At 40.9% G+C, this 16,079-nt stretch overlaps 1 protein-coding gene across 2 annotated transcripts in view; it reads right to left on the reverse strand.

Annotated features, from left to right (window-relative positions):
- The window catches only part of DHX57 (DExH-box helicase 57), a 131,209-nt gene that overhangs the window by 8,585 nt on the left and 106,545 nt on the right, over positions 1–16,079 (reverse strand). For both annotated transcript variants that reach the window (XM_004451251.4, XM_004451252.4), the window contains exons 22-23: positions 11,255–11,389; positions 6,264–6,464 (exon numbers count right to left, since the gene is read on the reverse strand). In XM_004451251.4, the coding sequence (XP_004451308.2) occupies positions 6,264–6,464; positions 11,255–11,389 (336 nt within the window). The remainder of the gene's footprint in view (positions 1–6,263; positions 6,465–11,254; positions 11,390–16,079) is intronic.

Consider the following 16,079-nt stretch of genomic DNA (forward strand, 5'->3'; position numbering starts at 1 on the left):
ACCTGGAAGCTGGTGCTCAGCCACTGAGCCACATCAGCTCCCCTTGTTTCTATTTAACTCGAGGTATTTACTGATTTCTTTGACCCACTAATTTTTTAGGAGTGTGTTGTTTAACCTCCATATATTTGTGAGTTTTCCCTCTCATGCCTGTTATTGATTTCCAGCCTCAGTCCATCATGATCAGAGAGATGACTTTGTGTAGTTTCAATCTTTAAAAATTTATGGAGACTTGTTTTGTGACTCAACTTAGAGTCTATCCTGGAAAAGGATCCTTGTATTAGGGTTCTCTAGGAAAAAAGAATTAACAAGGGATATCTGTTGATAGTAAGAGATTTATCAGAGTCTCTCATGCAGCCATGGGGATGCACAAATCTAGGCTCCGCAGGCAGGCTGCAACCAGGGGCTCTGGTAAAAGCCAATGAATGTTCTTGATGAGTTCTGCGAGATGTTTGCTGTCCAAATATGAGCTGGGAAATTCTCTCTCAATGCTGGAATCACTTCTCCTTTTAAGGCATTCAACTGATTGGATTAAGCATCACTCATTGCTGATGGCAATCTCCCTGACTGATGTAATTATGATTACATCTATGATTTACTACTGCAGTAAAGTCAATGGTGACTAAAGTCCATAAATGCCCTTGTATTACAGTTAGCCCAGTACTTGCTTGACCAAACAACTGGGTGAGTTGACACAATAGCCTAACCATCACAATCCTTGAGAAGGATGAGAACTTGAGAAGAATGTATATTCTGCTGTTTTGCAGTACAATGTTCTATATATGTCTGGTAGGTCTAGTTCACTTATCATATTATTCAAGTTCTTGGTTTCTTTATTGATCCTCTGCCTAGATGTTCTATCTATTGATGACAGTCAATAGAAGTTGCATTGAAGTTTTCAAACTCTTAGTGTAGACATATCTATTTCTCCCTTCAGTTTGCTAGTGTCTGTCTAAGTATTTTGAGTCACTTGGTTAGGTGCATAAATACTTATGATTATATTTTCTGGTTGATTGCCCCTTTTATTAATATATAATGTCCTGGGAAATGGGCTTGGCCCAATGGATAGGGCGTCTGCCTACCACATGGGAGGTCCATGGTTCAAACCCCGGGCCTCCTTGACCCATGTGATGCTGGCCCATGCACAGTGCTGATGCATGCAAGGAGTACCCTGCCATGCAGGGGTCTCCCCTGCAGACGGGAGCCCCATGCTCAAGGAGTGTGCCCCATAAGGAGAGCTGCCCAGAGCGAAAGAAAGTGCAGCCTGCCCAAGAATGGTGCCACACACATGGAGAGCTGGCACAACAAGATGACACAACAAAAAGAAACACAGATTCCCGGTGCCGCTGACAAGAATGTAAGTGAACAAGGAAGAACACACAGCGAATGGAAACAGAAAGCAGACAACTGGGATTGGGGTGGAAGGGGAGAGAAATAAATTAAAAAAAAAAAAAAAAATATATATATATAATGTCCTTTTTCTCCTATAGATTTTTGCATTTAAAATGCAAAATGTCTGATATTAGTATGACAACCCCAGCTGTTTTTTGGCTACTATTTATATGAAGCCAACCTTTCATTTTCAACCTATTAGTATCCTTGGGTCTAAGATGAGTCTCTGATCATATAGATGGCTCATATTTTTTTAATCCATTCTGCCAATCTTGTCTTTTGATTGGGGAGTTTAATCCATTAGCATTCATTGTTATTACTGTAAAGACAGTACTTAATCATTTTATCCTTTGGCTTTTCTACGTCATATCTTATTTTTGTCTCCCTTTTTATCCTCTTAATTACTCTTACTGATAATCTGCATTTCTACACTCTCTTCCAAGCCTCTCTCTCCTATCTTTCCTTTTAGGCTGTAGCACTCCTTTTAGTTTTTCCTGTAAGGTTTGTCTCTTGGTGACAAACTCTTTCAGTCAGTTTCTGTTTATCTGTGAAGACTTTAAACTCATCTTCCTTTCTGAAGGACAGTTTTGCCAGATAAATAATTCTTGGCTGGTAGTTTTCCCCCTTTCAGTATCTTAAATACAGCATACCACTTCCTTCTCACTACTATGGTTTCTGATGAGAAATCAGCACTTAGTCTTATTGAGTCACACTTGTATGTAATGGGTTGCCTTTTTCTTGCTGCTTTCAGAATTCTCTATCTCTGGCATTTGACATTAAGATAGTACGTGTCTTGGAGTAGGTCTATTCAGATTTATTCTGTTGGAGTATGTTGTGCATCTTAGACATGGGTATCTATGACTTTCATAAGAACTGGGAAATTTTTTACCATTATTTCCTCAAATATTCTTTCTGCCCCAGTTCCATTCTCTTCTTCTTCTGGGACAACCATGATACATGTGTTTGTTTGTGTGCTTCATGCTGTCATTCAATTCCCTGAGACCCCGTTCAATTTTTCCATTCTTTTTTTTAACTGTTCTTCTGTCAGTACGGTTTTGGATGTCCTGTCTTTTATTTTACTGATCCTTTCTTCTCCCTGTTCAAATTTGCTGTTATATGCCTCTAATTTATTTTTCATTTCATCTATTTTTATCTTTCATTTCCATAAGTTCTTTTACTTATCTTTGCATGCTTTCAAATTCCTTTTTTATCCTTTTTAAAAAACAGATTTATTTATTTCTCCCCAACTCCTTGTTGTTTGCACTTGCTGTGTCTGTTCGTTGTGTGCTCATCTTCTTTTCAGGAGGCACCGGGAACTGAACCCGGGACTTCCCATGTAGGAGGGAGGTGCCTAATCCCTTGAGCCACCTCTGCTCCGTGCATGTTGAGTCTCTTATTATGTTTTCCTCCTTGTGTCTCTTGTGCCAACCTGTGGTGTCAGCTTGCTGTCTTGCTCATCTTCTTTAGGAGGCACCAGGAACCAAACCCTGGACCTCCCATGTGGTAGGTGAGAGCTCAATCTCTTAAGCCACAGCTGTTTCCCCAGTGTCTTCTTAATATCCTTTATATATTTAGCCATATTTTCCTTCAGCTCCTTGAATTGATTTAGGAGATTTGTTTGAATATCATTGATTAGTTCTTTCAAACCCTATATCCCTCTGAAGTTTAATTTGTTCCTTTGGGCCATATTTTCATGTTTCTTAGTATGACTTATACATTTTTTGCTGATGTAATTTTTTACTCTGATATTCAGTTTCTCTCTTGCCTGTTTTTTACTGTTGGACTGGCTCTGTTTTACAGCTCTTTATTGACTCTTGGATCAATTTATTCTAGATCTTTAGGACTGTCCACATTTAACTGATCAAAACAGGGCTCAGAACCCATGAATGTGGCAGAGACCAGTTCCAAAGGGCCTTGGGGAGAGGGACAGGGAAGATGCCAGAAAGCCTCAAGTTTCCAGAGATGAACTTTTTTGGGTTTCCCAGCAGATGTTGTTCTTTGGCAAAGCTTTCTTCGCAATGGATGGAGTGTATTTTTTTTTTCCAGCTTTTTCTGGGTAGTATTGAATCATTGGCTGCTGGAATCCCTTTTCTGAGCAGGCTAGAATCACAATTCAGAGCTGGAACTTAGTAGTCAAAACTTGTCAATCAGAAGCCAAGCTTGGCACTTGGTCACGTCCCCCCTCATATGTTCCCTGGGAGGAGGCCTTCACTCTTCTCCATTTGTGGAGGCAGCCATGGACTGTAGCCAAAGCAAGTCTCGAGGGTGGGAGATAGGTACCTGTCTGCCACTGCTTCTCAATCTCCTTGTCCCACTCTTTCCTGGGTGTTGTACCAAGTCCCCCAGCCTCTGAAGTCCTAGAACTGTTGATTCAGACAGTTGCTGCCTATCTGCGGTTTTTTTTTTTTGTAGGAGTGTTTCTGTCTCTCATCTTCCCCGGAACACCCCCTGCCTGGCTCTATTGATCTACACTGTCCGATATATCAGCCACCAGTCACATGAGGCTACTGAGTGCCTGAAATGTGGCTAGTCAAAATTGAAATGTGCTGGAAATGTAAAACACACACTAGATTTTGAAGACAGCATGAAAGGAGAACGTAAAATATCTCAGTAATTTTTATATTAATTACATGTTGAAATTAAAGCTTTTTGGATGTATTAGGTTAAATAAATTATATTAAAAGTAATTTCATCTGTTTCTTTTTATTTTTTAATATGACTATTAGAAAACTTTAAATTCCCTATGTGGCTCATAGTATATTATTTTGGACAGAGCTGCTCTAATCTTTATAGGCAACAAAAACTCCTTTTAATGCTTGAGTTTTTTTTTTTTTTGCAGCATAGGATGTCTAATAGATGCAAATGTTAAAATGAATTTTTATTTCCTAAACACATACTCCTCTTTAAGTGCCTTTCACAAAACCACATCATGAATAATACAGACCTGAGAATAATATGAAACTAAGCCTAGAATTCAGATTCATCATCATTTTTTTTTCTTAAGGTAATGGAATCAGGGCGGTTTTTATTTACTTTTGCTTATTTATTTTCTCTGATTTTTCTATGATGAACATGTATTATTTACATAACAGTAACAATAAGGAAGACCCAATGCCTTCAATCACTCAGAGCTTGTCTTCTTTTTTTTTAAAGATTTATTTATTTTTATTTATTTATTTCCCTTCCCTGCCCCAGTTGTCTGCTCTCTGTGTCCATTCACTGTGTGTTCTTTTATTTATTTATTTATTTATTTATTTAATTCCCCCCCCCCTCCCCTGGTTGTCTGTTCTTGGTGTCTATTTGCTGCGTCTTGTTTCTTTGTCCGCTTCTGTTGTCGTCAGCGGCACGGGAAGTGTGGGCGGCGCCATTCCTGGGCGGCTTTCCTCACGGGCGCACTCCTTACGCGTGGGGCTCCCCCATGCGGGGGACACCCTTGCGTGGCATGGCACTCCTTGCGTGCATCAGCGCTGCGCATGGCCAGCTCCACATGGGTCAAGGATGCCCGGGGTTTGAACCGCGGACCTCCCATATGGTAGACGGACACCCTAACCACTGGGCCAAAGTCCGTTTCCCCACTGTGTGTTCTTCTATGTCCACTTGTATTCTTGTCAGCAGCATCAGGAATCTGTGTCTCTTTTTGTTGTGTCAGCTCTTTGTGTGTGTGGTGTCACTCCTGGGCAGGCTGCACTTATTTTGCACAGGGCAGCTCTCCTTATGGGCGCACTCCTTGCGCGTGGGGCTCCCTTACATGGGGGACATCCCTGCATGGCAAGGTACTCCTTGCATGCATCAGCACTGTGCCAACTCACCACATGGGTCAGGAGGCCCTGAGTTTGAACCCTGGACCTCCCATGTGGTAGGCGGATGCTCTATTAGTTGAGCCAAATCTACTTCCCTAGAGTTTCTGTCTTAAACCTTCTACGCTTAACCCATCCTCCTCCTACTATGGCCCACCCCTGCCTCACTTCAGCCCCCTCTTTTTAGTCTTGACCCATTGCAGATATTCCTTCTTAATTAGCTCAATTAACTCTGTTGTCTTGGGTACTTAAAGAATACCTTATACTTGATGTATTAGTCTGCAAAGGGGTGCTGATGCAAAGTACCAGAAATCTGTTGACTTTTATAAAGGATTTTTACCTGAGGTAGAAGCTTAAACTTACAAGGCCTAAAAAGTCCAACTCAAGGCTGCTTTCTCACCAAAATACGTTGCCACGTGTTGAAGCAAGTGGTCGCTGACCTCTGCCTGGTCTCTCGGGGCTTTCTGTATCAGTCTCTGGCATAGGGCCCATTTCTTTCTGGGCCTTCTCAGCTGCTCTATTCTCTTCCACTGCAAATTATCAGGCGAATGGTTCATCTCTCTCTGAGGCCCCAGAAACAAACATGACCAGACCCCTCTCTCTTCCTGTGTGTCTTCTTGAGTGAGCGTCTGTTTATATAGGCTCTCCAAGGGGGCAGGGACTCAGCCCAGAGTCATGCCTTTTTTAAAAAATTACATTTTATAATCAATTTTATTGAAATATATTCATAAGCCATATAATCCATTTAAGTGTACCATCGATGGCATTTGGTATAATTACAGAATTGTGCATTTATCACTTCAATCAATATATAAACATTTGCTTTCTTTTTTTAAAATTTTTAATAGAGTAATGCCTTTTTGACATAGTCGAATTAAACCTGTAATCTTTGCATATAATTTAATCAAGGGCTCCTCATCTGAACCCAATATAATCAAAGGTATTACACCCAGACTAGATTAGTTTAAAAACATTATCTTTCCCCTTTTGGGATTCACAAATTCCAAATTGCCACACTTGATACTATCAAAGCACATTATGACCCAAGAATCAAAGAAGATATTAATTATCCATTACCTGATGGGAGGCAGCTGCAAAACGGATCCAACCATCATCCAAGGAAACAACGAACTCTCCCCTTTGAAGCTGCACATTCACCTGGCCTCCTCCAAACAAGACCAGAGGGTACACAGACACCATGCTGCAGTCTCGGATGAATACCCGACTTGTTTTGATCTTCTCGTGGTACACCAGGTAGGGACTGTCAAAGTGTCTGACCTGTAACATACAACCTCAGGTTACAACAGTGAAGTTACTACCAACATGAGGGGAACTCCACTTGTCCCATGGATTTAAATACAACCTGTACATTAATGACTCCTAAAATTTCATCTCCAGTCTGTGCCTTTCCCCTGAGCTCCAGATTTGTACGTGCAACTGCCTATTTGACATCTCCATTTGCATCTCAAACTTCTCAATTTTCAAAAGGAATTTTTGACTCTCCCCTCATCCCTGTAGTGTTTTCCTTCATAGTAAATGACACTCCCATTCACCCAGCTGTTCAAGCCCCCAAACTTAGGAGTCATCCTTGATTGTTCTTTTCCTGTCACTGTGGATGATATCACTAAGCCTTGTCAGCAGTTTTCAAAATACATAATGGAAATGACACATTCTCACCATTTCTATAGCTCCCATCTTAGTACAAACCATCAGCACCTCACACACACTACTGAAATGGCTTCCTAAGTGCTTACATTACATTTGTTTTTGCACCTTTACAGACTGTTTTCTAAAACAGCAGCCACAATGATCTTTTAAAAATATAAATGATGAATTATGGCTGAAAGCCCTCCAGTGGCTTTCTTTTTTTTTTTTTTTAAAGATTTATTTATTTCTCTCCCCTTCCCTCCCTCCCACCCCAGTTGTCTGTTCTCTGTGTCTATTTGCTGCATCTTCTTCTTTGTCCGCTTCTGTTGATGTCAGCGGCATGGGAATCTGTGTTTCTTTTTGTCACGTCATCTTGTTGTGTCAGCTCTCCGTGTGTGTGGCACCATTCTTGGGCAGGCTGCACTTTCTTTCGTGCTAGGCAGCTCTCCTTACGGGGCGCACTCCTTGTGCATGGGGCTCCCCTACGCGGGGGACACCCCTGAGTGGCACAGCACTCCTTGCACGCATCAGCACTGCGCGTGGGCCAACTCCACACGGGTCAAGGAGGCCCGGGGTTTGAACTGCGGACCTCCCATGTGGTAGACGGACACCCTAACCACTGGGCCAAGTCCGCCGCCTCCAGTGGCTTTCTAAGAATAAAATCTCTTATTGAGGGGAGTGGGTATAGCACAGTGGTTGAGCACCTCTTCCCATGTACGAGGTCCCAAGTTCAATTCCTGGTACCTCAAAAAAAAAACAACCAACAAAACACCTCATATCCTTACTATAGCAGTTTGATATTATTGATGAATTCCAAAAAGAAATATTGGATTATGTTTGTAAACTGGTCTTTTCCTGTGGGCATATTAGATTTATTGGATTCAGAGGTTTACTTGGTTAAGTAATCAGGTAAACTTCTTGTGCCAGTAGGGTGTTGAGTCACCACCCATTGGTGGGTGGGAACTCACAGATAAAAGACATGGCAAAGGACAAAGTTGAGGTTTTTGATGTTTGAGTTTTAATGTTGGAGTTTGATGCTGAAGTCTTAAGCTGCAGCCCTGGGAAGTAAGCACACAGAAGAAAGAGAAGCAAGCCCCAGGAAGAAAGGAACCCTGAGCCCGAAAGAAGCAAGACCTGGGAAGAGAGGAATCCAGGAAGCCTGAACCCTCGCAGACATCAGGAGCCATCTTGCTCCAACACGTGGCAAAAGACTTTGGTGAGGGAAGTAACTTATACTTTATGGCCTGGTATCTATAAGCTTCTACCCCAAATAAATACCCTTTATAAAAGTCAACAGACTTCTGGTATTTTCATCAGCACCCTTTGGCTAACTAATACACTTACCATGGTCTTCAACATCCTAGGAATAGGACCTGACTCACTGGAGTCCCAATGTGTCTCCTACTAGTCCCATCTCTAATCACCCCACTCCAATGACAACAGCCACTTTCTTGCATTTCGTAGAACATAACAAATATGCTCCCCCTCATGGTCTTTACACTTGTTTCTTCTGCTGGAATGTTCTTTCCTTAGGTATCTACATGGCTTCTTCCTTCATTTAGTATCTGCTCAGTTTTCTCCTCAGGGGTCTTCCTTGATCACTCTAATCTTTTCCTGTCACTCTCTATCCTTCTATGCTTCTTTATTTTTCCTCATAGTTGTCATTAGCCTGAGATTGGTTACTTATTTTTTTGCCTGTTTTCCCCACTAGAAGTAAGCTCCTTGAGGGCAGAGACCTTGTTTGTCTAGTTCATCCCACTATCCCCAATGCTTGGCATTGGGCTAGCAGATACTGAAAGGATGCATGAATGATCTGGATTCTGTCATGGTAAACTCAAAAGAGGAGGAATGGTACCTACTCAGGCCTCTGGGTTGTACGTGCACATGCAGCTGAGAGCGTGATGACCTCCTGGGCCTCAAGCTCCTTCCTCTGTCCTTGAGGAGCTCCTTTTCCTGCTTTGTTGACACTTTACTCAATGGCTCCAGGGGGCTGACCAGCCCCAACACCCCCATACTCTTCCTCCATTCTCCTTTCCTTCTTTTTCTCCTTCAACTTTCCTACAACCTCAACTGAGCATCTGCTTTCAGGAAGGCACCATGCTAGGCAACAAGAATGTAAAAATGTTTTTCATGATCTATATATCTTCAAAAAAATACAATTAAAAAGAATGTAAAAATGAATAAAATTTCACAATCTCAAGAGGCAGGAAGAGGATAAATCATAAAATAACATGATATGTGCAATGTGGGCAAATGTATAATTTATATGGTGGATCAGTGGAAGGAAAGAGCAACTTGGAGAGACAAGGGCACTGAAGTGATTTTTAATGGAAGCTGGAAGGGTAAGCTAGAGCTTGCTGGGGAATGAGGATGTCATTCCAAGCTGAAAGAACAGTCTGTCCAACAACATGACATTTGGGGACACTGTTGGTAGTCTGGTATTGATGTAGCATACAGAATGATGAATGGGGTTATGGGGGATTTGATATGGGAAGGGCCAGTATGGAAGTGTCAGGTGAAAGAGGAGTACACTCCAAATTCAAGGGTTTTAGGCAGGGAAATTATATAGTCAAATGTATATTTTATAAAGATAATTCTGGCAGCAGTAGTATAGGTGAAGAAAGAACGAAAGTACCAGAAGTAAGATGATTATGGTACTTCAGACAAGAGACAGATGTTTGGGATTTAACCTGAGGAAGTGGTAGTAGGGATTAGAGGAGTAGGCAAATCTGAGAAATGTCAAAAAGGCAGAATTGTTGGAACTTGGTGACCTACTGGATTGGCGTACAAAGAAAAGAAAGAGGGTGCTGATTTGGATGGTGCCATTCATCAAGACAGGGAATGTCTAAAGAGAAGAGTGACCTGTGGGAAGCCGATGTGGCTCAAGCAAGCAGTTGGAATCCTGCGTACCACATTGGAGATCCTGGGTTCAGTTCCCAGTGCCTCTTAAAGAAGATGAGCTAGACAGCAAGCTGATGCAACAAGATGACACAGTGAGATGATGCAACAAAGAGACACAACAAGGAAACACAATGAGAGCCACAACAAGCGGTAGGAGAGGTGGCTCAAGCCATAGTGTGCCTCCCTCCCACATGGGAGGTCCCGGATCCGGTTCCCAGTGCCTCCTAAAAAGAAGATGAGCACACAAGGAACAAACACAGAGAGTAGATAGTGAGTGCAAACAAAAAGAGGCGGGGGGAGAAATAAATAAATAAAATAATTCTTAAAAAAAAAAAAAAGGGAAGCAGACTTGGCTCAATGGATAGGGTGTCTGCCTACCACATGGGAGGTCCATGGTTCAAACCCCGGGCCTCCTTGACCCGTGTGGAGCTGGCCCATGCGCAGTGCTGATGCACACAAGGAGTGCCGTGCCATGCAGGGGTTTCCCCCACGTAGGGGAGCCCCATGTGCAAGGAACGTGCCCCGTGAAGAGAGCCGTCCCGTGCGAAAGAAAGTGCAGCCTGCCCAGGAACGGCGCCGCACACACGGAGAGCTGACACAAGATGAAGACACAGATACCCTGTGCTGCTGATAAGTATAGAAGTGGTCACAGAAGAATACACAGCGAACGGACACAGAGAGCAGACAGCTGGGGAGGGGGAAAGGGAGAGAAATTTTTTAAAAAATTAAAAAAAAAAAGCAAATTGGGAGATAATGAATTTCACCTTTTGAGTCAGAGGTGACTGGAAGGCATTGAGCCAATGACTTCTTGCAGGAGAGCTCAGGTAAAATTCGAGGCCTGGAGAGAGATGTGGGGGTCTGTAGCAGTGTGTAGGAGGCAGCTGAAACCAGGATGTTGTTCAGGAAGAGTATGTATGCTAAAGTGAGAAAATAAGGGCTAAGAACAGAACCAGTATTTCAGGACAAATGGAGGGCTGACCAAAGAGATAAAAGACAACGATATTTACAGAAGCAAGAGGAAGGGAGGTCAACAGTGTCAAGTAAGAGTCAAGAAAGAGAGGACTAGGAGACATCCACTGAATTTAACAACTAGGAGGTACTCATCATCTTTGATCAGTTTAGTGGAGTGGTAAAGACAGAAGCCTCACAGCAGGAGAATGAAGAATGGGCACCAAGGAAGTAGGATCAACAAATATAGGTCACGCATGTCCTTTTTAGGCCCAAATTCAGTGATGTAGTTACCTCATGACTTCTCAAATCACCACTGCAAAGAAACAATTTTACATCTGAAAGCAAGCTTGAGAATTTTTTTGCTGCCAGTGGAATTTTCTTGAAATGGAAATAGTCTTTCCAGAAATAGTCCAATTTCTAGTCTGCTTATACCTATTCAACCTAACCCCAAATCAATGGTGCTGCTGGGGACAGCAAACAGTACAACAGGATGTGACTGATAGAAGGGACTGTGCTTCTCAGCTCTGGACTGGCCATCTGTAAACATAAGTATCCGCCACCATTCTGACCTGATAATTCACAGACGAAGGGTGAATATGCACATATCCATCATTCTTGGTGACAAACTTTAACTCATCTGATTTTGGCTGCATTCGGACAGCTCCAGTACTGGTCTTCTGAAATTTCCCTTCTGGGCTTTTTACCTAAACAACAGATATTTGTGAAAAGAGATATATAAGATTTATTTTCACTGTATAGGAAGTATCCCTTGGATTCTGCTGTTTCTTCCCTCTCTCATTTACTGTGTTTCCTTTTGAAAGGAGTACAAGCCCTTTCTTCCCCCCACTTTTTTTCTTTTTACCATTAAGAAGTGTGGATGTAGGTGCAGGAGCTGTGGGTCACTGGGCCACACTGAGAAACTGTGTAGCTTTCTCAGTTTGGCAGGAGTTGCCAGGTGTGTAGCTCCACCTGGCCACACTGGACCAGGGATCTGCTGCACTATCAATCCCAATACAACATTTACAAATGAAGTTCTTCCAAAGCACAATGAAAAAAAAATTTATGAATAAAAAGACTATTTTTATTTGGGAAAAAAACATAATGAAAAGCTTATAAATTATATATTTTTTTGTAAAAAAAAAAAAGTTTTTTTGTAGAAAATACACATTAGCAAAAAAGAAGAAAATAAAACTCTTCCAAGTAGTTTAAAGGTAAAGATTAAAAGCTATAAAATTTAACATGGAACTGTATAGCATAGTAAAACTACTTGTGAAATATGAATATGGGTAAAATTACACATATAAAACTTTTTCTTTGAAGCTGAACAAACGTATATTAATACTATAAAAATGTTAATATCGGCGGCGGACTTGGCCCAGTGGATAGGGCGTCTGTCTACCACATGGGAGGTCCGCGGTTCAAACCCCGGGCCTCCTTGACTGTGTGGAGCTGGCCCATGCGCAGTGCTGATGCGCGCAAGGAGTGCCCTGCCACGCAGGGGTGTCCCCGCGCAGGGGAGCCCCATTTGCAAGGAATGCGCCCCATAAGGAGAGCCACCCAGCGTAAAAGAAAGTGCAGCCTGCCCAAGAATGGTGCCACACACACGGAGAGCTGACACAAGATGACGCAACAAAAAGAGACACAGATTCCCATGCCACCGACAACAACAGAAGTGGACAAAGAAGACGCAGCAAATAGACACAAAGTACAGACAACTGGGGTGGGGGGGAAGGGGAGAGAAATAAATAAATAAATAAAAATCTTTTAAAAAAAAATATTAATATAAGGCAACGACCCATTATGCTAAGTGAAAGGAAGCAGACACAAAGTACTATATATTGTATGATTCCATTTATATAGAATGTAAATATAAATCAATTTATAAACATGAAATTTAATTAGTGGTTATGTAGGGCTCGGGAGGACTGCTAAGGGGTATGGAGTTTTCTTTTTGGAGAAATGAAATTGTTCTAAAAGTTTTTGTGGTGATGAATATACAACATTGTGATTATACTAAAAACCATTGATTAGGGAAACGGACTTTGGCCCAGTGGTTAGGGCGTCCGTCTACCACATGGGAGGTCCACGGTTCAAGCCCCGGGCCTCCTTGACCCGTGTGGAGCTGACCCATGTGCAGTGCTGATGTGCGCAAGGAGTGCCCTGTCATGCAGGGGTGTCCCCCGCATAGGGGAGCCCCACGCGCAAGGAATGCACCCATAAGGAGAGCCGCCCAGCGCGAAGGAGGGAGCAGCCTGCCGAGGAATGGCGCCGCCCACACTTCCCGTGCTGCTGACGACAACAGGAGCGGACAAAGAAACAAGACGCAGCAAAAAGACACAGAAAACAGACAACTGGGGGAGGGGAGGGGAATTAAATAAATAAAAATAAATCTTTAAAAAAAAAAAAACAAAAAAAAAAACAAACAAAAACCATTGATTATATACTTTGGATAGATTGTATGGTATGTGAATATATCTCAATAAAATTGCTTAGTAAATAAATAATTGTGCAATGACCAGAAATAGCAGTTATGCACAGCAGGGGAAACAGAGAAATTGAGAGGTGAGGAATTTTGTGTTTTTGTTTATTATTATTATCGAAGTAATGAAAATGCACTAATAATGATGTGATGAATGCACAACTATGTCATTTATATCAAATACCACTGATTATACACTTTGGATGAAATGTATGTTTTATTAATATGTATACATAAAATTGATTTGTTTTAAAAAAGAAACATTCTTCTATCTATAATCTCCTGATTAAGAATGAACCAGCATTAATATTTGGTAAATATCATATTAGTTTTCTTAGCTGGATATATGTTTATATATAGAAACAGATAAACATAAACACACAATATAAATATAAATATATTATTCAAATTAAAATAGGATTCTTTTTTATAACCTACTTTTTAATTTAATAATATATTGAGTTGGTAATGGATGGCGGTGATGATAGCACAATATGAATGTAATTAACATCACTGAACTGTGTACTTGAAAGTGATTAAAACAGTAAATGTTATATTGTATATATGTTACCACAATAAAAATAAATTCATATATATAAAGAGAACATTTTTCAGTGTTGTTAAATATTTTCCTACAACATAATTCTAAGTGGTTATACATTGCCTCAGAAGAATCTATAATAATTTAACCAATACATTTCCTATTAAATTTAATCGAATTGCTAATTTAAGAGCTGCTTTTTGTTGTTTAATTTGCATTTCTTCATATTTGTAACACTGAACATTATTTTTGCATGTATATTTATGGTATTTTCATTCATGTTCTTCATCCACTTTTCTATTAATTTTTTAAATTTTTTTAGTGTTATTGATTTATAAACCTTCTTAAATATATAATAACATTTTTACCTTTCCATTTTTGGTTAATTCTTAAGATGATATTTTTCTTCACCCCAAATTTCTTATACTACATTTATCTTTTTTGTTTCTACATTTTAAGTCTCCAAAGGATTTTTTAAATTAGCATTCTTTTCAAAACTTTTTGTTTTGATATAATTGTACACTCACAGGAAGTGAAAACAGTAGAGAATCCCTTGTACTCTTCACTCAGCTTCTCCTAATAGTAACACCTTATATAACTATAGTATAATATCAAAACCAAGAAATTGACATCCAAATGCTATTTTAACATAAGCTTCAAAAGAGTTTGGAAAGCATGCAAGTGCTAAGCAAAAAACAAACAAATTAATCAGCAGATGTTAACAGAGTATTTAACAAAAAAGTTAATTCCTTGGAAATCATTCAGTACTCTGCCCAATTCAAATTCTTTTCTAAGTTTGAAACAGTCTCTTGTTAGGGCCAGATGAACAAAACTCAGGTAAAAGCCCAGGAGCACATTCAACTGAGGTCTCCGGAAGGCTGGCCAGGACGTTAAGAATGAACATGTAAACCCCGGGGACTGGTGCTCCTGAGGGCTACGGAGACACACAGGTTCTACAATCATGGCAGCTGGCTCTGGAGTTCAGTGCCTTGTCAGTGGGCCCTACCTTGGAATTTACGTTCCTGAGTGTGATTGAGTTGGACTCAGAAGTGAACTTTCTATACATGCCTCTTCTGTCACTTTTATGGAACCTGTGTTTGATGCTGGGGTTGGTGCATACCCAGGAGACTTCAATCTCTGGACTGGCCACCTGTCAGCTGGGCCCTGAGGCTCAGCAGAGTTGCAGCTCCTACTCTCTGGTTTGTTGGACTTGGACAGGTCGGCTAACAGGGAGGTGAAGATGGTCAACCACCTCGTGAGGGAAATGAGAGTGCCTACAACTCCAAGAAGGAAAATCGCATCCGTCAACCATGTGGGATCTAAGCCCCCTCTTAATATAGAGGTGGAGTGGACATCTCCAACCCAGGATCCACAGGATGGAGGAATAAAATATGGATTAGAGTGAATTTACTGGTATTCTACTATAAACTATTGTGACTATAACAATTGAAGAAATTGTGTCATTGATTTGGAGACAGTGGCCACGGTAGTTGCTGAGGGGAGGGAGAGGGAAGAAGAGATGTGATGTGGGGGCATTTTTGGGTCTTGGAGTTGTCCTAAATGATACTGCAGGGACAGAGACTGGACACTATATATCCTGCCATAACCCACTGAATGTACTGGGGAAAAGTGTAAACTACAATGTAAACTATAATCCATGTGGTGCAGCAGTGCTCCAAAATGTATTCACCAAATGCACTGAATGTGCCACACTGATGAAAGAGGTTGTTGATGTGGGAGGAGTGGGGGGTGGCGTGTGCAGTATGTGGGAATCGCGTATATATATATTTTTTTCGTATATTTTTTAATGTAACATTTTTTGTGATCTATGTATCTTAAAAAAAAAAATTTAATAAAAATACAACAACAAAAAGAATTAACAAGTAATTATGATTACAGAATCATTATATAGATGCCTTGGTATTATAAAATAGCCAAAGGTTAATATCTGAAATTACTGAAACTGGCTAGACTTAAGCCTAAATCTGCTATTGTGATGGTGATTCTAAACAGGTCTCACCCTTGGTTATAGTTACTCTAGAATTAGCCTCACCCTTGTGTATACTTACTATTGTGATGGTAATTCTAGACTGCCATTATCCTTGTTTATGGTTATACCAAAACTAGGTTTACCCTGGTGTAAGCTTACTATTGTGATGGTAATTCTAGGCTGACTTTATCCTTGTTTATGGTTATTCCAAAACTAGGCTCAGCTGGTGTATGCTTACAATTGTGTTGGTAACCACTCCACAGTCCTCTGTTTAATATCCATATGAAAAACCTTGTAACTGACCTCAGCTCTGTACTCTCCTATCCTGGAATCTTGTGACTCCCCTTGAGTTGATGTCCACCGCCATCCTGCTCAGTCCCTTAA

The sequence above is a fragment of the Dasypus novemcinctus genome, chromosome 17 (genome assembly GCF_030445035.2).
Source record: "Dasypus novemcinctus isolate mDasNov1 chromosome 17, mDasNov1.1.hap2, whole genome shotgun sequence".
NCBI lineage: Eukaryota > Metazoa > Chordata > Mammalia > Cingulata > Dasypodidae > Dasypus > Dasypus novemcinctus.